This window comes from Pseudoliparis swirei, chromosome 7, assembly GCF_029220125.1.
Source record: "Pseudoliparis swirei isolate HS2019 ecotype Mariana Trench chromosome 7, NWPU_hadal_v1, whole genome shotgun sequence".
Taxonomy (NCBI): Eukaryota; Metazoa; Chordata; class Actinopteri; order Perciformes; family Liparidae; genus Pseudoliparis; species Pseudoliparis swirei.
The window spans coordinates 8,597,988-8,625,198 of record NC_079394.1 but is presented as its reverse complement, the minus strand read 5'-3'; the positions used below and the strand labels follow the sequence as shown (position 1 = coordinate 8,625,198).

Sequence of the window (27,211 nt, the reverse complement as noted above, 5' to 3'; positions counted from 1 at the left end):
TCCAGAAAGGGAACACATATTATGATCTTACACAACAAATGTGAAGGACATGAATTGTGAATGTTTTTATACGCTTAACAAAACTATCCTCATAAGCACTCAAATACACGATCACAACTCTAAAGATGTGGCTTCAAAAAATATCCCTGTTCCAGCTCATTTTAGCATATATATGAGATGATTAAATTATGTTTGGACGAAAAGAAAAACGCTCTAATCAAACAAATCTGCTCTGGAGATAGAAAGACAAAAGGACAAGTGTCTCCAGTCCATTAGGTCTATCCAACAAGGAAACAGACACTCAAACAGACAACAAGCAGCTCTGAGAAAAGTTATGTCAAAAAACAATTAGAAGGATCTCAGTGAATGATACTCTAGCTAAATGTAGGAGTTACTCAAATGTAAAGGCAGTAAATATTATCAGAGGAGCTTGGTAACCGGTATCCCTAAATACAAACCAGCTCCATGATGCTAGTTTTAACTGGCACTGACTAAACTGTTTCATTGTGTCATTGCAGGGATTCTGTGGATCGCAATCGTCACTCCAACCGTTCATCTCCGGCCTCCGCGCCAGTCAGCTACCAGATGAGCAGCCTGATCCGCTCAAACAGCCAGAACTCGTGTGACTCGGGGCGACATCACAGTGGCAGTGTAGATCGGGTCCGTGAGTCGGAGAAGGAGCTACTGGAGCGCCACAGAGAATCTTCCACGTTGGGTGATGTGAAGGTGAAGGAGAGCCGGTCGCCTGGCAAGGAGATTCTAGAGAGGAGATCCTCAGAAGACTCCATCAAACCCGCTCAACGGTCTCCTTCCCCATACTCCAAGGCAGTGATCAATGAGCAGGGCATGAAAATGGCTGGTGGGCCCCCGCCTACACTCAAGGACAGCGAGAGGAAAGAGCCCCCACCTGCAGAGCTCCTCCAAAAGGTGAAAAATGACATGAAGATTAAGGAGGAGAGGAAGGAGGAGAGGAAGGAGGAGAGGAAGGAGGAGCAGGAGGTCATGCTTATAAGTTCGGAGCCGGCCCCCCAACCACCAGCCCAATCTCTCCCTGCTCAAATCAGCCAGCCTGTAAACCCACACCACCACCACCCACCTTTGTCCCACCAGCACCCTCTTTCCTCGCCACGGGGCAGTGACATTCCAGCACCTGTTCTGCATGGCGTCCCCATGGGACACTCTCTGCCCCTTTCAATGAGTGCCATGCCCCAGATGGGAAGCCTCAATGTGCTGGACCGGGCGCGCATGGCTCCCTTCATGGGCGTGAGCCCTCTGGCAGGAAGAGAGCGCCTGCCCCACCAGGCCTTCCCTTGGGACCCCCTCAGAGAGGCCTACCGCAGCCTGGACCTGCAGCGGCGCATGGACTTCCAGCTCCGGGCCGAGCAAGGACATCGCTTCCCCAGTGTGTACGATCAGGAGCGAGCCTACCGCGAAAGGGAGGCGCACGACTACTCTCACCACGAGCACCTGTTAGAGGTGCGCAGGGAACACGAGAGGATGAGGCAGCAGGCGGAGGAGCGAGAGCGCATCCACCTGAGGGAGGAGCTGGACAGAGCACGCCTCCATCAGTTGCACCAGTCCCCCATGGAGGGCCATCTACCCCACATGCCCCCCTTTATGCCCCACCTAGGTGGCATGCACTACCCGAGACTCAGCCCCTCCACGGGACACAACGGCCCTCTGAACAGAACACCACCGACTGCTGCACTCAGTGCGCCCCCGCCCCTTGTACCAGCTGGCGGTGGCAGGCCCGCCTCACCCAGGAGGACTACCCCCCTCACCACCCAAGAACCACGGGACTACTCCCCATCTCGCAACCCCAAAGAGGTCGAGGCTCGGTAGCTTCTTAGAAGAGTGCACAAAGTCTTTCTCGACGCACTCCACACAAGCCCCACTCTCCTAATCCGAAATCTTCTCGTGAACAAAATGCACTGCTCTGAACCAGATAGGAGCACAACTTCCTTAGGGAAAGGGTATGATTGTACAAAGTAAAGGTGTGTAAGGCTGATTAAGCACATGCCATGACTTTATTTTTCGTGGTCTGGAAGTTGAAAAATGTCGGTCGAGAGAACATAAATGTGTATGTTTATATCCGACTTAAATATTTGATAATTATTAATATATTAATCAAATACCTTTTTTTCAGCTCTGTTCAAAAAGAAAGGTCCTGAAATGAGTTTGTACATTTCCTATCCTTGTTCCATGTATATATATATATATCATTTCTATGAATTTTATGTATTTTGTGCATTAGTCATGCCTTTTACAATATTTATCCCAGTTGATTGTGAGACATATCCATTATGACCCACTGTAAAGACTGGATTTGGTTTCAACCTTCAGTAATTTAACCTCATGGTACCAGGATATCCTCAATGATGACAATGTACAATGTTACATTACCGATTTGTTTTGTTCATTTGTTTTGCCTTTGAGATATGCAGATAAATATATATTATGAGGTCTTTATTCAGTCTCTGTAAAGAAAACTCATGTAAATAACTTGTTGATATTCTTTTGCTGCAAAATGACAGTGTAAATTTATTAGTCTTTTTAACCATTTCTAGAAAAATGAAATGAAATGAAACTTGGGGATCGCTTCCCTTTTGAATATCATGGCAACAGACATGCCTGGCCAATGGATGAGAAGTATGACGAGAGGGTGTTGTAGGGGGGCCGAGAAGGATCATCTGCAATCTATGCAAAGCAGCACACAGCACCCTAATGAAGAAATCACCCGGAGGGAGCAGACAATACTGGTGATACTGAAAGATACTTGGATTAACACTTGTTTATAAATAATGATGGAATTATTGAAAGACTTCCAAGTCAAAAACTGGACCAGCCCCAGACAGACAAGAAGGACACTTTTTAGTGGGTGGCAAAAGGACTTTCTCTGTCAACCTTGTGGTGTTGTGCAGTTGTTTTTCTTAGACTCTTGTATACAAAACAAGTAGAGTTTTAGGCGTGCAAAAAAATGAAAATGAACATTCTTGGTTTAAAATGTACGGAATAAAGTTTGGACCTAATGTCATACATGTGTTGCTTGTCTTTTCATCATGGCACTCATCGTCAGTGCTGACTGCGAGTACTGGATGTGTCTGTAAACCAAACTTACGCAGTGCAATGTTGATGTTAGGTTGATAGTTTTGCCAATAATGCTTGTGCCTCAGTTTTCAGCATTTAGAGTATTTTCTCATCTGATATCAAGCCATCAATTTGTCATCGTAAAGGCAACAGACTTGGCGGACAGAGTAGCCTGTGCCATGAAATCATTTGACCATAATCTGTCATACATGGGCTGCAGAGCTCTTCAGAGGGGATCGATGAGATTGGGCCGAGGCAATACAGGGAGGGACTAATAGGACATTGATTTTGTATAAAAGCAGGTTTTGAGTGTTTGTGTTGCAGGTAACCGGTATTGACTGGCAGCCCAGCCGCATATTGACGTGCGGTCTGGACTCATTAAGAGGAGCAACGCCTGGGAGGCAGGCTATTGGATGGTGGAGGAGTGGGTCCTCTCTCTCTTCCTGCACCACCCTCTCCTCATGCACACTACTCATCTGCTTTTCTAATAAGGCCGGAAGGCGCTCTGGAGTGGGCCGCGTGGGGAGCCATGAGGCGCCCCGTCCTGTTATTGACAAGACCCTGGCTGTGCTTGCCGCCTGCCCAGAGACGGACAATTCATCGTGATAATGCCTCGACTACTCATCTCGCTGCTGTGTGCTGTGAGACACACCAATCCTGTCCCCTGGTATCAGCCCATAATGACAGCGTGGATCAAACCGTGGCCAGGTCATTAGGGGATGTTATTGAAAATCAATGGAGCTCCTGTGTCTCACACACTCCGGCAGATTTTTTTTCTTTTTTATAAAGGGCTCCTTGAAAAGACTGTTTGCCAGGATGAGGCTGGGTATTGGGAAGACTTAAATCACTATCACTTTCAATTTAGGCTCCTGGTAATTGGGCCACATATTCCTCTGACGGGTAGCATCTGTCAGTGGCCAGCTTCACTTTGGCACTATGTGCTTTTAGTCCTAATCATCTAGTCAACAACAGGTACTTAACCCCTGTACTTGTTACAGCATAGTGATTTTTTCTGTAACTATTATTTACCAAGCAAGCTTTGGACGAAGAAAAACACACCTTACATTTTCCCCCGACTCGATCACTCTGTCCTACGCTCGATCCATTTTACGCCTGAGTGTGGAACGGCCCCCGGAGATGAAAAGCTCCATCAATTTCACTCATCGTCTGGCAAGGTCAATTTATTTCAACACACAGTCCATCATCAGATGGGAATCAATTGACACATTGCCTAGCATAACCAACCCAAGGTAGGTTATTACAGCTTCTGCCAGTGTCAGCTCTTTTCCAAAGCTATTCATTTTTTTCTTTCTTTTCTTGCAGATTGTTTATGATTTTCTATTTTTGCTTATTTGGAACACATGTATTTATAATTTGGAACACATTTCCTGTTTGATGGAACATTGTTACTATGGCAGGGCTTCGTGTAACAGCATGTCGACTGTGATACAAGACGGAGTTTTTTTTAACACATTTTTCCACTATAATCCCAATTAATAGGATGCGGTGGTATCTGAGGTAAAACATTGTTTTATTGTTCCACTAATCCTCTTCATTTATCTGTGAAAAACCTCAATGCTGAGGGTTTAGGATTGAATTTTCATGGTCTCAAATACCTCCAAAAAGTGCTTGGCACAGAGCTCACCCCAGATTCAGCGAACAGTGGAACAGGCCTAAGGGGCTTTTCTAGAGCACAATGACAGCTAATAACACAGTGCCAAGCTAATAAGATGGGCAACAAATGAATGGTTCAGCCCAAGCTTCTTTTCTCTCTTGCTCACTCTTGCCCCACTGATAAAACATCTATGAAAGCGTTTTTGAGCTGCGATGTAGTGGCTCCCTAGACTTTTCCCCCAGCGAGAGCTAATGCATTAGTTCCCATTTGAAGGCTGTTTTGAAATGGAGATTGGTAATGAGACGGGAGGCCCCTGCCACGATCGCATTTGGATTGCTCGGGCCTCCGCTGGGCCTGGTGATTTGGGAGACAGTGGCTCTGCTCAGAGTTCAAGCCCATCTCTCTGCAGGGGTTATAAAACCCTGACAAGAGCCATTCTAAACCACTAAACTAAATCTGAACTGTGAACTGGGGGAGAGAGCACTGAGTCAAGGGCTTTGGCTGTGGATCCCTGTCGCAGTGCTCTTTGTAGACTGCATGTTGTTTTGACCACCTAAAAAGGCGAGTAGCATACATCCTTCCATGTTGCCATCTTTTTTTAGCCCTCAATGTCAACAGAGCGGCAGCTGACAGAAACCAGGCCAGTCAGCGGTTAAGGAGCTGACCTGGAAACAACCAAATGGTGTGAATTCCAGAGCCTGGTGACAAAGTGCTGTCTAATGTCTTTGCACCTCTGGTCCTATGACAAATATTCCGGCTGTCTCACGACACTACCACCAATATGGCTGTACAAGGAGAGAAGCCAATGCAGTCTTGGAGGAAGCAGATACTGTAAACCACACACACAGAGAGTACGTGAAGCAGGGAGGAGTGGAAGAGAATTAAGAGATGGAAAAGAATGAGGTCCAGAACAGTCACCGCCAGCCAAAATAAATTTTTCACTTTGATTCAAATTTGAGGATTTTTCCAGCCCTTAGTGGAACCTCACAATCTCCCACACCGTCCATATTATGTACACAAACCATAAAAAATGAATAACATTTATGCAGCTGGGTGTATCTGGCAGAGATAGTCTTCTCATTCAGGGACCCACGGGATGGCACAGTGCCGCCACACAACCCTCTCTCTTCTATGTATGGGCACTAGACAAGAGAAGACTTAAGGGAGGGGTGGGTGGTGTAAAGGGAGGCTCTGAAATGCTTCAAATGAGTTTAAAAAAAGACGAGATGTCAAGGCAAATGGAGGCCATACGTGGCTCGTCCAATTTGGCACAGTCAACGCACATGATTAGCCGTAGAGACGTTAATCAAAAGTGGCTCAGTATTTGAAGGGGCGGTGAGAAGTAATGCCAGCTGGTGACAACATGGCTTGTGTGCACAGGGCCAAGAGTGAAGTTTATTTGAATATGGAGCTTGCCGTGACCGTATTTCTCCAGAGCTCAGTTAGCAGAGCGTTCCTTGGCTCATCACTGGGATCGCCTCAGAGCCGCTTGGCATCCGGGAAGACGGAAGTTTTTCCAAGCCGCAGAATGAGAATTACAATTTAGTCCATCCCCTCTGGTGGTGTGGGCATATTCAGAAGCATTTATTCAGTTTGACGCTGGCAGAGACGCAACACCTAGTTATTGGCATGCATGTGTGAGGATTTCCTTTCCAATATGAAATTGTGAAATTGACAAAATGGTTGTTTTTACAGCCTATAAATTAATAACATATTTAAATATAAAACGTCCTATCTTTCCACATAAAGTCATACTAAACCTCTACTGAAAACATATAGCTTAAATATTAAACTGTCAGTGTGGCCTTCGAGCTGGGGCTCAGGGTGGAATAAGACCACCAGTACTCTGAACCGGCAACAGCACAGCATTTGTATTCAGCTTTGATGAGTAATGAGGTGATTTGTGTTTGGTTTGATTTAATAAATTACAGACTAAATGAATTATGTTTTTGGATGGTAATAGGGTTAGGCTAGGGTTTGGTTGGTGGTACTTAACAGATACAGTTGCTCTTAGTAAAAGAAGTATGTATTCTAAATGTACTGGATACGCCTCTAATACTTAAGATGCTAACATTCCCTGCAGTCAGATCATATTCCACCACAACATGCATAATAAAAAACAGCAACAGCTCTTGAACAAGAGAAGCCTGCTTGTGACCACCTGAGAGTGGAAAGTGAAGGAATAATACAAACAATAGGTTATTGTTTCAGATTTCACAATACCCAAATAATGTGTTTGTATGTTAAATTGTTATGGGCGTAAACATACATTACACCTGAAGACCCCAGAAATTGAAAATGGAAATGTGGCTTGAATATTCATATGGCCATGCAGGCAAGTTAATGTTATACAGACTTTCATGTTCATACAATGTAAATCTGGAACCTAATAGTTATGTCAGTCAGTGTGGCACCACATTGTTAAAGGAAATGCCCCTCCTCTGAGTATGTGAACAATATATGAACAAAATAATGCTCTTAGCGATACACTTCGTCTGCAGTCAGTGCACTTGACATGCTTTATTGCTTCTTTCAAGAGAGGAAGGTACACAAATCTATGCCCAAAATGGCGGCTGGTTTTAGTCTGCATTCATCTCATCAACAAGTTATATAACCCTCTCTCACAAAAATACCACAGGCGGTTAGAATAAGGTGCAAAAGGGCACAGGGATCATATTCTTCATGAGACAGTCTTCGACGGGGCTTCTCAGCATTCCAGGCGGCCCTGCTTTGACTGCCTCCCTCGCCTCTTTGGAAATGTGTCTGGCAGCAAACATGCTTTGAAGGGGTCTTATCTCCAATCTAGGCAGGAGCTTCATGCACCAAGATAGCAAACCCCATCTTATCTCGCCGTGTTCGTTAATGTCACAGCTTAAGGGGCTTGTTCCTCCACTTGCAATGGGGCTTGCAGTGCGGATTGTTTGCAGATTAGTCAACACAGGCCTCTGGAGGTCTTGGAGGACGTTCAAAATGTTTGTCTTGTCCCACAGACGTTCTTGTATGAGCACATTAGCATCTTGGCTGCCTCCCACTTCCCTGTGTCAAATGGCAAGAGTAGCGGACCCACAAAGGTCGTAGGCATCATTACACGCAGTAATGAGTGAGATCTACAGTAATACATATCACATCAGACAAACAAGTTGTGCAAGCCAAAACAAAAAGGTGCCTGATAGCCTCCCAAGGCTAACTATGTTGTTGAATGTTTTGAGGATGACTTGTTATTATTCTGCAGCTGATTAGCACAGAGCCGTAATCAGCGATATCTTCTGATACAACGTCTTTTGGAATTTACCAACCTAGGAAAACATTCAACCTGCAGTCTATTCTGCCGGCCAGATTCATGATCATTCCTTTGTGACACAAGAGACCAGGCAGAGCTCCATTGACTTCAGCCATCTGGCTATCACACACAACCCTTGGCTACACAGTGGCTCACTCAGCGATTGATTGTGGTGTTGAAGGCCAGCTATTTAACACATCAGAACAACAAGTACTGCTATCAAGCTGGCCCTTCTCATGCCTCGTTTCTGCACCGCCCAAGAATGTCTCTTATCTCTTCCCTTCTGCTTGTTGGTTTAAGCCAGACAGCATATGTCCACATTCCCTCTGTAATACACCGTTGTGCTTTTGGTGAAACCCTGACAGTCAGACAGGTTGCAGCGGAGTACTGATGGGTAATATAACCCATGTGCTGGTTGGTAAGAAGTGGGACTTTAAAACAATCTAATCTGCTTCCATATTGCTGCTTCTGGGAGGAATATTAAAAAAGGCATTTTCTTCCCAACATGCTCTGCTGATGTCGCATCAAAAGAATGACAGATGAAAAGCCCTGAGTTCCATATCATTAAATCCCGCTCTCTCACCTGATTACGTTCTTATTAGTGCCTCCATTCTTCTCCCATTATTGTTACTTCTAGTGAAACAGGCCTGATAATGTGCACTCACTCACTCGATGCACAACCTGCTCATTCCCATCGCTGATTCTTTGTTGTCTGCGAATGGTTTTTAAATGAAAAGTGTGAGTACGGTGTAATTATAATCCTGAGTCTATTATGAAATCAAATATCACAATGAATGTAATTTTATTTGCTTGTAATTTTTCTCATCCAGGCTAATAAGCGTTTTCAAAGGGCACGCTCGGGGAGGTTTAAACGGCGGACCATCTCTACATAGAATGGCTGCTCTGCTCTCCTGCTCCGCGCCTCTGTTCTTTTGTCTTTGATATGCAGGCAAAGGGCTTGACAGTCTGGGAGACGTGGGAGATTTGTCGGCCTGTGATCTCCATGCCTCTCTGACAAATGAACGCCTTTGGCAGAGCTGCTGGAGGTACGGTTTCTCTGCCCTGCTGGAATCCTGATGAGACTACTCGGGAGCTGCTGGTAATGAAGTCAGGGCACAGAACCAAGCTGCTGCCAGAAATGACCTTTAATCTACGCACATGCAGGTCATTTGGCATGCGATGATTCAAGATTGCGAGTACAACTCTGTGTTGATGCATCTAGTACGTTTTATTTTCATAAACAGGATGGAACTACACAATGTACATTTTTACGAGTGCATATTTCAATATATATGCTTCTTGTTTTAGCAGTAGCAAATAGTTTATATTTCATAGTTCATGTTTAATCTGTAATGTGGGGTAAACTAAGATGCAACCTCCATCCAGTCAGTCTTCATTAGATTTAGACTTAACTGCTCCACCAAGCACACAATTGCTTGACATTGATTTAGCAGATTCTTTGATTCCATGTAATTCCTCAGACACTTTATAGTAAAAATCTCTCATTTGGTATGTCCGTGCAAAGTAGGACGTTAACAAATTATGACCTAAAATGTTTAATCCCCCGAGGATAAATGTGTTCATGTCTGCGCCACAATGAGCAGGAAATAGCTGATATTGATTCTGGACATTACAATTCCACGATGAGGAATCTCTGAACCACAATGCCCACACAGTGCAATCCAACATCGTTGCCTTTGATTTCAGCTCTGGGCTTCAAGGGGGCTGAGTAATGATTCCTAGGAAGAACACGCACTACCCCTTGTGGCTCAGTTGGCCCAGTGCAGCATGGGTAAATGGCACCTCCAGCTGCTTCTGGGCCCCTCCTGATAAGTTAACCTTGTGATAACATGCTAATGCCTGATTAATGTTGCCGTAATTAGACACAGCTTTTCACACTCAGTTAAGAGGACATCCTCCAGCAATTAGCCCGAGCCGGAGAGAGATAATTTCAGAGCACAGCGGAATCACGTTCTTCAGCTCGCTTGCATTCCCACTTGGCAACATTGAGGTTTATTTTCTCATTATTTCATTTAATTAACTCGTTTGATGTTTTATACAGCTGCCACTAGTAATCGTTGATCCAATTAGGAAATGCTGATTGACAGCGTGGGTGTGGGATTCAATACCCTCCATTCAATTTGCCGTTGTGACCTTATCAGAGGATCTGCAGAGGATTCTGAGTTCTACATCCAATGCCAACTAAACATGTAATGATGTATATATTCTGCATGCATAGCACACCTCTGTGTGCCTGCATGTCCATCTGTAGGTATGAGTCTGTGAGAAGGCAGCATGTGTTTGTGTTCTCAGCACCAGACATCTAACAATGAGGAATGAGCGCATTAGTGGGGAGAGGCCCCTGTATTCACCAGGCTCCACACTGCCCATTAATAATGCACTGCCAGGGAATAGATGGGGGTTTGTAGGGATTAGTCCTCCATTAAGGACTCACTTGCTATTTCTATTAGAGAGACACGTTGGTCTATCTTATACAAAGAAAGATCAGCCCACTTGCAACTGGACTCTAAAATCCTCTATGAAAAATGTTAGTCATCCACTACATATGTGGACATGAGGAATGCAGCTCACATGAAATAGAAGGAGGTTTTGTATTATTGCAACACCTCATATCACACTGTGATCAACATTAAACCCCACAATAATTGATTGTTTTGGCCACTTGGAGGCAGAGGTTGTAAACAACACTGATATGTCATCTCTTTTTAGGTCAATATGGTGAACTTATTCGTTAACAGTTGCTTATTTATACAATAAAAGCAACATTATCATTCATTTGGAGTCGTCCTTATGCCCATCTGGTCATGGTAAGTCCAATATTCACTCTCTTTTAGTTCTGTTTTTGAGCTTTACCGAATCCTGAAGGAAATATAATATTACACTCTCGGTGAGGGTGAACCAAAATAGTAAAGTTGTGACACATACAATATCACAAAGTTCAGTTTTTTATCAGTTTACAGAACAGTTTCACCATGAAATAAACTGTAAGATGAAGTCCCTTCACAATCACACATAAAAACAAATATTTAAATAAATGACAATTAAATTCAATTAAACAGTAATGTCCATACAAATCCTTATACCTGGAGAGAATTTGGTTTAGAAATAGTACAACAGATAATGGTACACTTACGCTGGAACACAAAGTTCTTTGTCTGCAATTTGACCTTTTCCGACCACGAAGCATTCAAATGAAACAGTCTGAGAAGTTAGAAGGGAAATAAGTCTTTAAGAAAAGTGCTTACAACTTAACTGAAATGCAAAAGGACCCAACTACACATTGTTTTTTTTATTATAGGTCACAGCCTAAAAAAGTTGGATTCTTCTCGATCCGCTCTATTATATAAGCTGATGTAAAACTGCATGATTAACAACATGTCAGATAAATATCATGGAATAAAAAAGTGTAGTTGAGTATGATATAAGTAGCATCAAATGGAAATGCTCAAGTAAGTCCAAGGACCTCAGAATGGTACTTGACCCTTGATTTACTTGAGCTGTTACATTCCGATTGTGAATATGATTTAAATGGTGTGTGAATACTCGTACTCAAATACAGATTGATTTTCTGGATATGACCATATAAAGAGCTACAAATGGACTCAATTGACATCCAGGGACATTGAATGGAGTGTGTGCTAAGAGCTGGCAGTCTGCCTCGCTGTGCTCAAGCTGAACACATTTCTCTTTCAACGCAGCGATCGCTCTTGCTGTGTTTTCTTTGTCGTGATTATGAAAAGTAAATTGTGTTTTCTTTATCAGCCACTGACGTGACGGTCCAGGGACAGAGGATATCTACAGATTGTAAAGCCCTGGCAAATTTGTGATTTTGGGCAAAACAAAGGCAGATGGGTTTGGTAATCATTTTAATGCACATTTATTTGGTCATTTATTTACTTGATGCACAGGTGATATGAAGCCAGTGGCGCAAGATGGCGTTTATATGATATCTTATGTATTATGTAGCTCATAGGCACTCAGTTTCTGAGCGGAGTTTCTGAGCGGAGGCCAGACACCGAAAGGCACGGTTTGAATACAAATCTTTTTTGTCTTTTTCAAAACTTTGTTTGACACAATTTGACACTTGGAAAATAAAAATGCACATGCTACAACTATAAAGTTTAAATGATAGTTGCCACCAACTAAAATAAATGAATCAAGGCAGAAATTAACTTGATATTACTATTTGAGTTACATTATAATAAAGCAATAAAGTCATCTTTATATTTTAGAAGTAGAAGGAAGAATAACAACTAATGCTTTCTTTACAATAGCCTCAAGGGATCATAGTTCAAACATAGCAATACAAGGATGGGAAGTCTTTTTACTTGTTTTTCAATCAATTGGCTGCATTTTTCCTTTTTAACATTCATCCTTAGGACTATTACTAATAATAGATGGATGTAAGTGAAACTCTTTTGGTTTAGTAGTCTCCATGTGAAAGTGGCAGTGTGATGGCACCTTCCTCACTATGCTGCTCAGACGCTGCCAGAGGGAGTCTGAACAAAATCCCTATAAGGATGCCACCTTGTTGAGGGAGCAGCTTCAGAGGGAATAATCATCAATTTCCTCAATAGCGCCGATATGACAGAAGCAGAGGGCGTGTGGCGGATCTAGACAGCACTTCACGGGCCGTCGGTCCCTGTGAGAGATGCTGTGGATGTGACACTCAAGCAGCAGCTTTTCCCCAGATTGCATTATCCTGTAGCTCCACAACCTGTATGTGGCAGGGATGATGCACACTCTGCAGTACCTGAAGGGGTCTTCAGGAAATCCTTCAGCTTGCAGTGTCAAGCTCAAGGAAGATGTACCTGAGTTTTGGCCGTAACTTACAGAGATTGTCACTTCCCATGTGAGAGCTGTTTTGACCTCATGGGGGTTGTTGTGTCTCATGGGACGACGGTTGTGCTTGTGGCAAACATGACCAAATTACTAAGCCGAAGCATCCCCACAGGAGAGGCAACCACATGACCCCCACCCCTCGCTCTCATTCCCATCCACAACCCACCACACCGTTACCTCCCTCACTCTGACCACCTCCTATGTCCCTTCTTCCAACCTCCCCATTACCTTACAGGAGCTGATGTGTTTATTCTTAGATAGTATAAGGGATTGTGAAATAAATTTGATACAATATTGAAACATGTATACTTATTTCCCCCTTAATTCCCTCAAAATAGCAGTTAAACTGCATTCACATTTGCATTTCATGTATTTGCCTGATACCTTTATCCAGACCAATTCATGCCAAAGACTAAAGTTCAGCCTCAACAATTTCTCATTACTTCTATGATTAGGGAGTTCAGACCGATCCAAAGTGGAGGCAAAGCTTTAGTAGCCAATAGCTGCAGAGAGAGAACAATATGCCCTAATCGGTCTAATGTGTTTTTTTTAAGTCCAAATGCTGCAAAAAAGGAGGCACAAGGGATTTTGGTAAATCAGACTTTCATATTTTGATCAGGTAATCCACATAGGGAAGTACAAATGTAACCGTAATCATGCAAGTACTAAATTCAATAAGTACTACTTTCACATGCAATGGTTATGATAACGATAAAATATATTATTTTCCAAACACTTTCTTTCTTTTCGAGCATGAAATTGTCTGGTACAATCCTGATGGAACATAACTAAGTACATTTACTCAAGTACTAAGTAGAAATGTTTTGAGAAATTAGAGGAAATGTATTGGCAACAGTTAATTAATGGAGAAAATAATCAGCACATTAATTAACCACAATAAAATGTTGCTTTTACATAAATGTATCAGTCAAATTACTTTATACTAATGACACAGACAGCATTTTTTTCGGCATTGAGTACTTTTACTTATAATACTGATTATTCTGAAATACTTTTGCTTCAAGTAACAGTTTCAGTGCAGGTAGCCTAGACTAGGCCTGTGTGTATTTTTACAGTGTAGTATTAGTACTTTTACTAAAGTAATAGGATCTCAATATTCCCTTCAACACTCGGTACAATAATAGCAAGTTGCACGTGCACATGAGCCACTTGTAGACCTATGTTTCGGTGAAGATGTGTTCTCGTGAAGCCCAGCATGTGACACTGTGATCCAATATGTTAGCGGTGTGTTCAGGCCACAGCACTGGGCGCGCTAAGCCCCTCCCCCATCAGCTGTTGACGGCTACACGTCAAGCCGGAGCTCTGCAGGAAGTGTATCTTGTGTCTAGCTGGAATATGAAGAGAAGAAGCTGTTTTACACCGAGCTACCCGAGAGAGCAAACTAAGCGTTTAACGGTAACGTGACCGTGTTAGACACGAGGCAAGTGTGACGTTGCTGGCCCTTCAGGTTGTTGCTCTACGTGCTCCCGACGTCTCTCCCCGACACAGTGCGCTGGGCTGCTAATGTTAGCAATTGCGTTAGCTCGGTGTTATTATGGACCGAAGTTGTGTGTGTTTATTTTAACGTTAGGTGTGATGAAATCTCACGGCAGGTGGAGCGTGACACATTTTGTCACATTGATAGCTGACGTTTGAAGTAACTTTACTGTTGTTTTTTCCTACATCGAGTAAATAAGGCTTGATTTCTGACCTAGGAAGCCACTCGGACGTCTGGGTTAACTAGCTAGCTTCGGTCTGGTTAGCAGACTTGAGGCAAAACTCTTTTCGTTTAATTAAGCCTTGTTTATAAGTTTCATATCGAGCTCAATGTTGCTCATAATAGTTGATGAATCGATTAACTTCCATTGTTCATCACACGTTATATAGCCACAGCACTGGATTTAAAATAAAATGTAAATCCTTGGCTTAAACAAACTTTTTTGGACTTTAAAGCTAAACTGTTCATACATTTGAAATCCTATAAAAAATATTGTATCCTGTTATTTTTTGCATTCTATGAAAAAAAAAGTTTAAACTTAAAAAGAAACCTTTCTTTTTCTTCTTAGCTAAATTGGAATCTGGAATTCAGAAAAATCCATCTGGCCACAAACAAGACCTAACTTGATGTTTAAAGTATTCTTACTTTCATCAAATGTCTAGGCAGGTTTTGATTTCACCAGCTTAGCCTCCACAAAAACATCTCACTGATGGGTCATTTCACTTTCTCCATGCCACCACAAGCCGAAGAGGCATGACGTTGAACTCGTTCTAAACTTGTTTTCTCATCGTTACTTGTAGAGAAAACATTTGAAGATGGACTGTTCTCAAAGAGGACGAGCATGGGGGAAGCTCCTCAAAGTGGACTCCAGTGAAACTGTCCTGCTTTTCAACAGGGAATGCACAGTGGGCAGGAAAAAAGGTATGAAAAGATATAGAGAACATAAATATGTCTTTGCCTTCACTCGTTTGTCTTAAGACTTTTAAAATATTTGACGCTGCGACAAAAGCTCAAGATGTGTGCACGTCTATTCACAAAAGACAGGCCTGTCTGTAGCGTAGATGTTGCTGTCAGTGTCTGGAGCCCTTAAAAACCTCCCCCTTGAAAACACAAAGCCTTCTTTAGTGCACCAAACTTAGACAGCCCCTTGTGATGATAACAAAAGGCGTCCATTGAGCACATGTGTGCAGAATATTAAGTAGTTTTTTTTTTGTGTAAGGGCTTTTGCTTAAGAAAAGTTTCGGCCGATATTCCCCCCTATGTCTGCTTTGTTGTTGAAAGCTTTTGGTGTCTCCTTTTGTGCAATGCAAAGCGACTAGCCTTAATTGGTGAGCATATGTCTGGGCAATAAAGGGTTTCAAATGAAATGTCCATAGAACACAATTTCAGGTGAATATCAATGAAATTAGTTGGACTTTTAATCCTGTTTATTTAAATGTACTGTATAGGCTAAATATGTACAACTATATTCTCATATCATCACAAGAATGGCTGAGAATTTGTTTTGGAATAGTTAGAGGTGGAAAAATGAAATGAACATAAAAACATGTGTTCTCAAACAGATGCCTATATTCCTCTTATACTCCCCTAAAAGGCGGAGACTTTCATGAAGTAGATTCTGTCTTGGAGAGCCAAAGTAATCTGTATCATGTCTGATCTGTGTTTTCTTCGTGGTGTTTCTTTATTTTGCTGCCAGGATGTTATCTGTCCTTCCCATCCAACAAACTGGTCTCAGGGGAGCACTGCAAGATTGTGAAAGATGAAAGCTCAGGCTCGGTGTGGCTTGAAGACACAAGGTACCAGACATTAAATGAAACAAACCATATTTTAGAAGCGCACAAAACCATTTACATTGCCTAGTGACATGTCCAATTGCATGTTTGTCTGTAGCACTAATGGCACAGTGATCAACATGTCCAAACTGGTAAAGAAGCAAACTCACATGCTACAGACCGGCGATGTCATCTACTTTGTCTACAGGAAAAGTGAGCCAGAACAAAGTGAGTTGGTCACTTTTTAAGCCAATAATGTTTATATGTATTCATAAGAAGGAAAGACGGATAACATCTTCTCTTGTCCCCCTGTAGACATTGCCTATGTTTACCACTCAATCCAAATGGAGCATGCTAATTCAGAACATAGTTATGGTAAGTAGCCAGGTAATTCCCCACAACACTTTTGTTGAATGCAAGTACTTTTATTCCACAGCTGTTAACAGTTACTTACCCCCACCCTGTATCTAAACTTCAGACATGGAGGGGTCAGCCCACAGTCCGGCCCCTCTTCCACATTCAGAGATGTTGCTCTCTGTGGAGCCTGTCATGCTCACAAAGGCGTCTGTGGAGGATCCTCAGCCATCCACTTCCCACTTCAGCATCGTGAGCCCGACCACGTCTGGTCCCATGGCAACCACAGCCGCTCCTGCTTTGGGTAGGTCATCTGCTGACACACTACTGAAGATCAGCTTTCCCTCATATTTCACGGACAGATATCAGTTTTATCAGTCCTCCTTAAAGAAAGCACACAAGCATATTTCCCAAAATGATAAACTATTCTATTTTAAAGGCACTAGTAACAACAGTATAAAGAGTGCTCGATGAGGCCTGGAAATAACATCATGCTATTGCATAGTATTTGAAATGATAATAATATAATTTTAGTAACATAATTTCAGCTTGCGTGGTTACATTTATTCTACCACGCCCTGTATTGTTTGTGTGTGATAGGTGGGCTGGGACTCCCTTAGATCAGTCATTGATGTAAACAGACATGCTGATGTTAGTCAATTGATTTCCACTGAATAATACTAAACTTTAAACGAACTTAAACTCAGACTGTGTTGGGCAAAACTTGTCCAGTTGGTCATTATCAGCGAGTCTCTTCTCTTTTGTTTTGTATGTCTACTTTTTCTTAAGTCTTTCAGACTGAGGCATTTCCATCCACTGTTCCCAACCTTTATAAACTCAGAAGGTTGATTTCAAATTTCCGTGACTTTTGGACATGCTGCTCTGGCTAATTACCCGCAATATGACGTATGTTTGATTAAACTCAGATCAATCCACGGCAACTTATCTCGTGTGCCAATGCACTTGCTAGAGGATGGAGTAAGTGTCCTTTGTTGTGTGTTATAGCTCTTCTGCTTTATACTTCTCTGAAGTTAATGTTATCACTCCTCCACAGTGGAGCTGCTATATGAAGCAACTCCTTAACTCAACATCTTCGACTCCTTTCTTTCAGCGTCTAATTACGTCAAAACTGGCCATTTTAAGCATTGACAGTATTTGATCAAAGTCTATTTTTTCTCCATATTATCAGACAAGGCTAAAGATGCTTCCCCAGCACAGGAAAGAGACACGGACAACATGGAGCCAGAAAGCAAGAAGAGGAAATCTGATGACAGTAAGTTCTTTTATTTGAGATGTCCCTGTTTTTCTTTGATTCCTCACATTCAATTTTTTGACCTTGAAATTGTGTCTGTGGTTTTTTAGTAGAGTGTACGGTGCTAAGTTAAGCAGCGCCAAGCGAGTTAATGGTATTTTGGGTAGACTTTTCACTTATAATAAACATAATTGAACTGATTTGATTCTGAGCATTGAGACTAGTGATTTGACTGATGTGTATTTTTTTAATGGGCATACTCTTTAAATTCCTTTAAGCCATCACTTCGTCACTTTGCACTGCTGAACATACATGAACCAGAGCAGCTGGTGTGCTTGAGATGCCCACACAGTCCATGTGCCCAAGACCAACATTTCACAATAAGACCAATGAAATATAACCAGACAACTCAAAATCTAGAACTGATATACCATTATTGTGTTTCCAGTTAAAGATTATGATTTGGACTCGCCACATACCTCCAGAACAGAAGCGGTGTGTTCAACTAAGGGAGGTGTTTCGACTAAACTACATGTGGAAGTCACTAAGACGGACAAGATGGAGGAGAGCCTGACATGTGTTATTTGTCAAGATCTGCTGCATGATTGTGTCAGGTAAGAATTCAAGGACTCTTCCATCTGCACAGATATCCCAGAGTGGGGACTCGAACCCTACTTTGTGGGCTTGTGAGTCACTTTGCATATATGTTATAACAACAACAATCGTTTGTTCAATTCCACGTCTCCTGTTTTTGCTTTAGCTTGCAGCCTTGCATGCATGTCTTCTGTGCCGCCTGCTACTCCGGCTGGATGGAGCGCTCTTCTCTTTGCCCCACCTGCCGCTGCCCTGTGGAGAAGATTCGTAAGAACCATATCCTCAACAACCTGGTGGAGGCGTACCTCATCCAGCACCCAGGTTTGAACAGATACATGTTAATAGCACCTTTTAAATAAAGGTTGTAAGTGGATGTAATAATATCTCTTGCATATCAAGCGTTTGAGAATAGTTTTACACCCAGGCTGGTAGAGATCAAAACAAGAGAGGAGGAATGGCATGGAAGCAAGACCTGCTTACCTTGTATAATTTCCAAAACTCTATTAAATATCGACTGACTCTGTATTTTTGTCTCCGTCTGTCCCACAGAAAAGTGCCGCAGTGATGAGGACCTGAAGAGCATGGAGCGCCGTAACAAGATAACTCGGGACATGTTGCAGCCAAAGGTTGAGCGCTCGTTCTCAGACGAGGAGGGCAGTTCAGATTACCTCTTCGACCTTTCTGACAATGACAGTGACTCCTCAGACATTGGGTACGGTCTGAACGTTTGTATTTGTAGGAAACTAGTGTGAGTTTTGGCACCTGACTTTGATTTTGTTTTAGCCCTATATGAACAACAAAAAGAAACATTTACTCCGCGCCATGAGAATACCGTGACATGGAAAGGCAGTCAATGTTGCGAGCCTGTTGTCTGCTTGTGCAGTAAATAACTTCTCCATGGGATGCTTTTCTTCTGTCTCCAGTCAGCCTATGGTGATGTGCCGGCAGTGTCCTGGCTACAGGAGGGAGGCCAGTCAGATGCTGTTTGCTTCAGGTTCCAACCACTGGCTCCCTTGTCTGCCAGCCCCACCGCCTACACCTCCTCCACCCAAACCAGCAACGGAGGAGGGGTCCGCAACGCCCCCGGCGGAGCAGCCTTCAACATCCTCTGCCATCCCCCCAGGTGATTATGGGTGTATATCAGATTGAAATATCAGTTGCTAAAGTTAGACTTTTCACTCAATGGCAAATGGCAGGGGACAGCGTTCTGTCTGAATCCTAATACCAAAAGCTAGATGTACATTGTGTTCTGTAAATGGTAAACTCCTCTGTAAACCCGCTCCGTCGAAAAGCTTGTTCTGCTCCTGTCCTGTCTGCAGCTTCTCAGGAGTACCGCTGCCTCCCCCAGGGCTGCCATCTCATCTGCACCTGCTGCCTCCAGCCGATGCCAGACAGACGGGCCGAGTCCAACAGCGAGCAGGTTATCGCTCAACGATGTGAGTGGTTCTTGTTAGTCCCTCTGAAAAGAGGTAATGTAATGTGTTCTGGTTGATACAATTGCACTGTCCTTCAGCTAACTGCATGTAACCAGAGTTAAAAAGAAATTGAGTTCATATAGGACTAACTAAAATGCATCGATAATATAAGCCAGACAGCGCTGATGGACTTTAACTTGTGTAGCTTTGCCGTGCATTCACCTGTATGGATAGATTGTCATACAAACCCCATTCTACACCTCCTGCTGCACACATCACGTGCTGTGTGTGTGTGTGTGTTGACAGGTGTGCAGTGCCAGCGACCCTTCTGTCATATGTACTGGGGTTGCCAGAGGATCGGCTGCCAAGGCTGTCTGGCTCGATTCAGTGGTATGTATCCGTTTCAGCTAAACAGCCCCAAGCGATCGCCACTGTTGGGCTTATTGCTGGGTAGTAGACCAGTAAGGGGTTTTGTTGACGTTAATATACCTTTTAAATTGAAGGGGCTGATTCCCAAATGTCCAGATCTGTAATTACCTTCGCATTAAAAATGCCGGAAGGTTATGTTTTGATCGCCGTGTATTTATTTATTTATTTATTTGTATGCGTGTTATTCGCAAATCTCAAAAAGTATTGAACCGAATCGCATGAAATTTGGTGGGATGATTGTTTATTATCCGGGGACCAGTTGATTAGATTTTGGGATCGATCGGGTCAAAGGTCATGAACAGGTCAAAATCTTTCGCAGAACTCAAAAAGTATTGAACCGAATCGCATGAAATTTGGTGGGATGATTGTTTATTATCCGGGGACCAGTTGATTAGATTTTGGGATCGATCGGGTCAAAGGTCAAGGTCAAAGGTCATGAACAGGTCAAAATGTTCTTGAATCGCATGAAATTTGGTGGGATGAGTGGTTATTATCCGGGGACCATTTGATTAGTTTTTGGGATCAATCGGGTCAAAGGTCAAGGTCAAGGTCATGGAAAGGTCAAACTCTTTTTTTACCATAGCACGATACATTTTTGTCCAATTGGCATGCAACTAATGCCAAAATGTTCATAATTCAATGCCCAATCTTGTGATATGCGAAGGTATGCGGTCTACCGAGTGCCCATTCTAGTTGTAATGATTGTCAGCCTCAGATTATAAACACAGTGTGTTTCCCACAAACCTTGTCCTGCATATTTGTGTGACGAAATGCCAGCAGAATAAATAATGTGTAATATAATCAATGTATGTGCTTTTAGAACAAGCTAATTATAGCACGTACACCTGTAATCACTAAATGTGCATCATAATGGAGGTATCCCTCTTTAAGTAATAATAATGTAGTAACAAGATCTCGTTTTAATTCAAACACTTCATACCCAGTTCAACAGTAATGGAGGGCGACTCAGTGAGTTATGCCCAGTGTGAAGGAAACATGCTTTAGAAGCTGAGATGAACTTAGAGAACTCACAGAGGTTTCTGTGATATACACTGCTGTTCAAAAGTTTGGAATGACCCGTTATATTTATGTTTTTCTACTTTCTTTTAATAATGGCTATTGAAACGGACATTACAACAGTATTATTCCAACACACTTTTGGAAGTAGGATTAAACGATTCAAACTTGTGTTGTGAGAAAGGAGAGGATACTGTTGCAACTTTAATTCATTATTGAATCACAACGGTGCAACTGGACACTAAATATTTTGGCACGCTGTTTTTTTTGGGCTCTCTGCAGTCTATTCAGCTGATGGATTAAATGGCTTAAACCGGTGATTTGTCAGTCTATACTATGTTCTGCTCAAAGTGTTTACCCGACGCTAACCTTCTCTTTCTATTGTGAAGTTTAAAGAACAGCTTTGTTAAGTCCAGCTTGCTAAAGGCATTATTGTGCACTTGACACGAGAACAGGAACCGGTTTGAATCGGCTCACTTTTTGATGCTGAGCTTCCAGTTTCTCTTAGCAATGACGAGTGGTTTCTCCTATTCTTATTGAACTGGTGCTAAGAGGTGTCTTTGTCTCTTTCTGCCCTTTCAGTTGTCAGTCTGGTTGAACCATTGTACAGCGTTTTGTGCTCCATATACAAAACATTTTACATTTTTTTTTGTAAAGAGAGCTTTTTCTAACCTAAATGCATGAAACAACATTCAGCCACCTCGCTGTAATTAATCAAACTTTTTCTGTCAGGCGAATCCAATCTTTTGAAAGGATGCTCAGCTTCTCAGCTGTATTGGTGCTTCTAATTTAAGTGTTGTAGTTTTCTAAATGTTTGACTGTTCAAATCCAGCACTCTTTTTATTTATTTTGTCAGACCTCAATCTGACGGATAAATGCCTGGATGGGGTGCTGAACAACAATAACTATGAATCGGAGATCCTCCAGGTAAGATGTTAGTTGTATTTGTTTGTATATTAGAATAAATTACGTGTTTAGCTCATTGGTAGATTGTTATATTTATAACATGGGTCGTTGTTTCCAAAAGACTTACTAAAGTATTTACATTGATGCTCTAAAACACTACTCTTTGGATCTGTGTCATTATAAGTAAGATCTCCAGATTACTAAAAAACTACTTTACCAGCAAAAGCTTCGAGCATCAAATGGCAGACTCCACTTGGAACCTATTCTTGAAAAGATGTCTGCACCTACCTGCTTTACATTCAGTGATAAGAGGCTGTTTGTGTGTTTCCATCCTTCCACCAGAACTACCTGTCTTCCAGAGGGAAGTCATGGAGAGATCTGCTCCAGGAGTCTTTGCAGTCCTTCCAGCAGGGAAACTACTATCTGTCAGGTGAGCCGTCAGATCAAAATCCATGAATACTTAGTGGTGGACTTTGAAGTCCACACTATCCTATCAAGAGAAAGCGTGGTAATATCCTTGACTCCGTCTCTGCCAGATTGGCATATCTCTTCCAATGCCATCCTGTGCTTCTGCTGCGGCCTGCGAGCTTTCAAGGGGTTGGCCTACGAGTACAGACGGAACATCCCTTCACCTGAACTGCCGGGTCAGACAGACCAAAATCATTTTTAATGCCATTTCAGACTGTTAGTTTTGTTGTTTTTAGGATAATATTTTCTCTAAACTAAATGTTCATGTCCAAGTAATGAATGTATTTGATGTTCTTTCTTCAGCTGCTGTAACATCTCGTCCCAATTGTTACTGGGGACGCAACTGTCGTACGCAGGTGAAGGCGCATCATGCAATGTAAGTCTTTTTACATATAAAGAACCACATACACACGTTTAGACTCAGGAGTTATACGGGAGAATTGCGATTTCAACTGCTATCAGTAAAACTAGATAATTGACCCGAGTGATATGTTCCCTCGTGGGAAAAATGGCATAACTTAAAATGTTGCAGACAATATATTTCTTCTCTCCTGTATTACTAAATAACATTGTCTTGCTTCTCTGCTATAATATTTCTTAAAGAGCCGATCCCACACAAACGAGTATCATCATGGTCATCATATGAATTTATAATTGTTAATCATTTTTAAATATATGTATATCACTTGTTTTAAGAAATGAAACTTGTAAAATAGTTTTCAAGCAGCATTTTGTTTAAATATACTTTTGCAGACATTTATTTTTAAAAGCCAAACCGTAGCATCTTCGACAAGCCAGCTTGGTGATATCATCACAATTGTGTTTTTGTTGTCCCATGTTACCGCTAACTTCAGGTTATTGAATCATACATCTATTGTAAATAGTTCTGGATGTATTTTATACAGACATGACAGACGCTGGGTGCCAGCCCTGTGCATGTTGTTCAGTTATTTAACCACAAGGGGGAGTCCTTGTATAAACCTTGTACAGCCTTGTGACTGCTGTTTGAAGACCTGGATGTTAAGCTTCATCTCTTTGGTTTTGTGGTTTTACATGAAGCTCTTAAATGCATGTGGTTTTTCTTCTTTACTTTCAGGAAATTCAACCACATATGTGATCAGACGCGTTTCAAGAGCTGAAGGAGCAGAGTGGTTTGTGTCTCCACCTAAACGTCAAAAGAAGATAACTGAGCATCTCTTAAGTGTTGTTGTGTCCATTGTAGCTAAATGCCTTCCAGATGCAATAACTTCATGCAGAAATTACAATCATTATCCATCTACAATATTGACCAGTGTCTTACTTGACACAGGGGCTGTGTGAAATAATGCTATGCACAATAACCTAAATATTCAGTGTTTACTAAAGGTTTAAACTGACGGTAAGAGCATTTAACACCAGCCACCATTTACATGCATTTGTCAGTGGCCCATGCATTTGCCTTGTTTACCTGGTAAACGGCAACCAATGTGAGTGATTAATGAGTTATTTGTTAAGCATACTTCCTGATATGTCCTCCCAGCCTATATGACAAAAAGAATTCGCAGATTAAGAGCGAGTGAGGCAATCTGATATGGATTAAGGCCATTTATGTACGCTTGCACATGTTGGTGAGATAGTTTTGTATGTTGTCTCCTCCAGCCTTGGTAATTGAGGCTCTGTACATTAGCCTTCTTTAATTGTGATATATTTTAACAGTTTTATTACATGTTGAGTTAAGAATTCAGGGCTTCCCACATCATGTTGAATGACAGTAATAGTGATTCTAGTGCTACATTATAAAGAGTAAAACTCTCACCTCTGAGGGACCTTTCTTCTTTTCCCAGTGCATTACTGTGTTCCTAGAACACGTCAAAAAGCCACGACAAAACCCTGCATACGTACACGGGTAGATAATCCCATGCGATATTTGTTGAGGATTGGGAAGGGGATCAATGTGTTGTGACGCTGTCAGAGGGCAAGGGGGACTTTGTTGTATGCTTTTCTCTGGATAATCATCTCCAAGGTGATTAAGTTGTAGAGTTATAGTTGTTTCTCTGACCATTACAGTAAGGGCTGAGCTGTAATGAAATGCACAGTTACTCCATGTAGACTCTCGAGAGGAAACCATAGGTTGCACTCCAGGCCAACAGTAATGGTTACATATACAGAAAGGGATGTATAGTAGAGTTTCCAGATGCAAATTTTCCAGAATATGCACTCTTGCAGAATCAATAGTTTAGAAAGTCATGCCCACAAAACATTTGTGCTTCATGTACCGATGTTATTGCTTACCTTGCCAGGATTTCAATAGGTCTATTGAGATAGGAGACATGTCTGTTTGGTTTCTCTGGTTCCTTAGGTACACTTGGCGGACGTTTTTTTTTGTTTTGATGTCAGGTTAACTAATTTAAGTGGTTATAAAATTCAGTGTCAACATGTCACTCAACGTTCATGTTTTATCTGATGACTTCTCATTTTTGACTATCCCCCCAAGTGTCAGTAAGTCCCCATCATGCAAACATGCACAGCTAGTATTAATGTCCACTTTAAGAAAAATAAATAGACATTAGTTTCACTGTTTTGAAATATGAGGATGAAGTAATAACCGTGAAGATTTTTTGCAGGATCTCGATTGGTGTGTAGAATGGCAGACTATATAACATGTTAACCGCCGTCTTTAGCCTCGGCCATCAGTTGGCTTAGATGAATACGCACTAAATGTGCGATATCTGCACATAGCTTGTCAAACATTTTTTTTTTAAAGTGTGATCTGTAATATTTAGAGTATCATTCCAAAATGTGATGCCCATCGGGAAGAAAAATGCAATGGATGAAAAATATTTTTTTTAAATGTAAAGGACATCCTTGATAGTTTAATACAATTGTGCATTTTTTGTTAGTATTAGTAACACTAACCATGTAAATATGGATACAATTTGGGTTTTTTAGAATGTAGTTATTCATATTTTCATTCAGTGTCTATGGAAAAAATGCGATTGTGAATGTGCACTTTCCTCGCCTCTGCAAGTTGAGTGCAGTTCATTGGTGGCGTTAGCAAGGTATTAAAGTGCGTCTTATTTTCAAATGTTTCTACCCACTCCCGTCGTGGTGAGTCCACACTGGCATTCCTTAGCGGCTCAGCACAAGCCCCGTCATTCCCCCAACAGAGTGGCTGGGTTTTAATTATTCCTACCAGAGATCTAGGCACCCTAAGCCAACGACAGTCCCAAGCCGCTCCAATCAGGAATTGGTAATAACGAGGTTTTGGAGGAGTGCTCCGCAATCTCCCTGGTTTGGGGTGTGGGAGGGCATGTTGTATATGGATATTGACTCACTTGTTGTGCAGAAGTCTGGACCAGGCTGCTCAGCAGTACGGAAGAGGCAGGTTTCATTCTACCTCATCACCACTCCTAGATGGGAGACTGAACAGGCATCCGTCACATCTCAGTGTAAGGGATGGCAGTCCTTACTGATGATGCCTGTACACTTTGTATGCAATGCACTATTTGAACAGTTAGTCTAGAGTTCTTAAATTCTAGTTTCAATTGCTATAGAGAAGCACTAGGCACATTTTAAAATGTTGTGGGGACTTGATTGAGAAGTATGTATGAGAGTTTGATAAATCCCTCTTTACCCTTTGTTGTATTAGCGATGCTAAACTATTTTTGAAATGCATTCAGATCGGATTTGCTGATTTAGATTCAAAGATGGATATACACGGTTGTAGAAACTGACTTGCTTTTGCCATGTAAAAATGTCTTTGTTACTCTTGGATTGTGTAGCGTCTTTATCTCTTTATGCATGTCTTTGACACTAGACGGTTGCTTCAATTTTCTACTGACAATGGAAAGTTTGTTTTCTGTAAACTTAAAGGATACTTCAGTATTTTCATGCTTTGTAGTTTTTCACTTCTTTTTTTTTCAACACCATGTTTTTGTGTCCAAGTGACTAATGAGGTCAACATTTTTCTAATTGGTCCAGTACTGAGCGAAAACGTACTGCATCGACTCAATGCATGTCCACTAGAAGTTCTGGTTTTTGCCAATCACTGGCTCAAATTGTTTGTCTGACATGGAAAAGACCCTACAGAGAAATAAAACTTGTCTTAAATCTTTTGTGTTTTTATTTCCAAGTCTTATTCTAAAAATCTCACCAGAGGGTTAGGCCTCAGCCACACTGTTGAAATCAGCTAAATATTCAGACATGACTGTTTGTTTTGTAACGCTAAGCTTTCTGTAGTCTTACCAACTACAAACTCGGCAAGTCACCGATCTCGATCAAGATCATAAAAATCAGCTCAAGATCCTTCAAAGCAAAGTGCAATGGTTTGAATCTCGCAAACTTAACATTGTTAATCATCTTTTCATCTCCTTAACTTGTCATGAAATAATGAGGGAAGAGGCCATCAAACCATTTGTAAGACAACTGTCCCATTACTTTTAAAACTCTGAACATGTGGGGGACTGTATACAAATGGTTGTGTAATCCTGAAACAGTTAATGCGATAGTTGTTATATTCATTGAATTAAAGCTGAAAGTCTACACTTCAACCACATGTTGACCATTTCAAATCTGTGTAAAGTCATTTAAAGAGGATGTTAAGAAGAATTGTGTGTATTATGTTGAAAAGTCGAACAAGTCAGTGTAGTATTGTATGTAAAATGTCAGGATAGTATGGCATT

General features: G+C 41.8%; 2 protein-coding genes across 11 annotated transcripts in view; both read left to right on the top strand.

Annotated features, from left to right (window-relative positions):
* The window catches only part of fbrsl1 (fibrosin-like 1), a 263,354-nt gene extending 260,320 nt beyond the window's left edge, over nt 1-3,034 (top strand). For all 8 annotated transcript variants that reach the window (XM_056418085.1, XM_056418084.1, XM_056418083.1 and 5 more), the window contains one exon: nt 519-3,034. In XM_056418085.1, the coding sequence (XP_056274060.1) occupies nt 519-1,842 (1,324 nt within the window). In that variant the 3' untranslated portion in view covers nt 1,843-3,034. The remainder of the gene's footprint in view (nt 1-518) is intronic.
* Nucleotides 3,035-14,172: 11,138 nt separating this feature from the next.
* Nucleotides 14,173-26,643, top strand: chfr (checkpoint with forkhead and ring finger domains, E3 ubiquitin protein ligase). Of its 3 annotated transcripts, none has more exons than XM_056419655.1 (18): nt 14,173-14,261; nt 15,144-15,264; nt 16,040-16,139; nt 16,234-16,343; nt 16,431-16,490; nt 16,594-16,773; nt 17,659-17,742; nt 18,170-18,335; nt 18,482-18,636; nt 18,865-19,027; nt 19,239-19,438; nt 19,635-19,751; nt 20,037-20,120; nt 22,033-22,103; nt 22,425-22,512; nt 22,619-22,726; nt 22,854-22,926; nt 23,647-26,643. In XM_056419655.1, the coding sequence occupies exons 1-18, from the start codon at nt 14,202-14,204 to the stop codon at nt 23,687-23,689; spliced, it is 1,983 nt and encodes a 660-aa protein (XP_056275630.1). In that variant the 5' UTR covers nt 14,173-14,201; the 3' UTR covers nt 23,690-26,643. The 3 variants fall into 3 exon arrangements, with proteins under 3 accessions (XP_056275630.1, XP_056275629.1, XP_056275631.1); XM_056419654.1 differs by having other exon boundaries at nt 19,608-19,751; XM_056419656.1 differs by having other exon boundaries at nt 14,181-14,286; nt 19,608-19,751.
* The last annotated feature ends 568 nt before the right edge of the window (nt 26,644-27,211 follow it).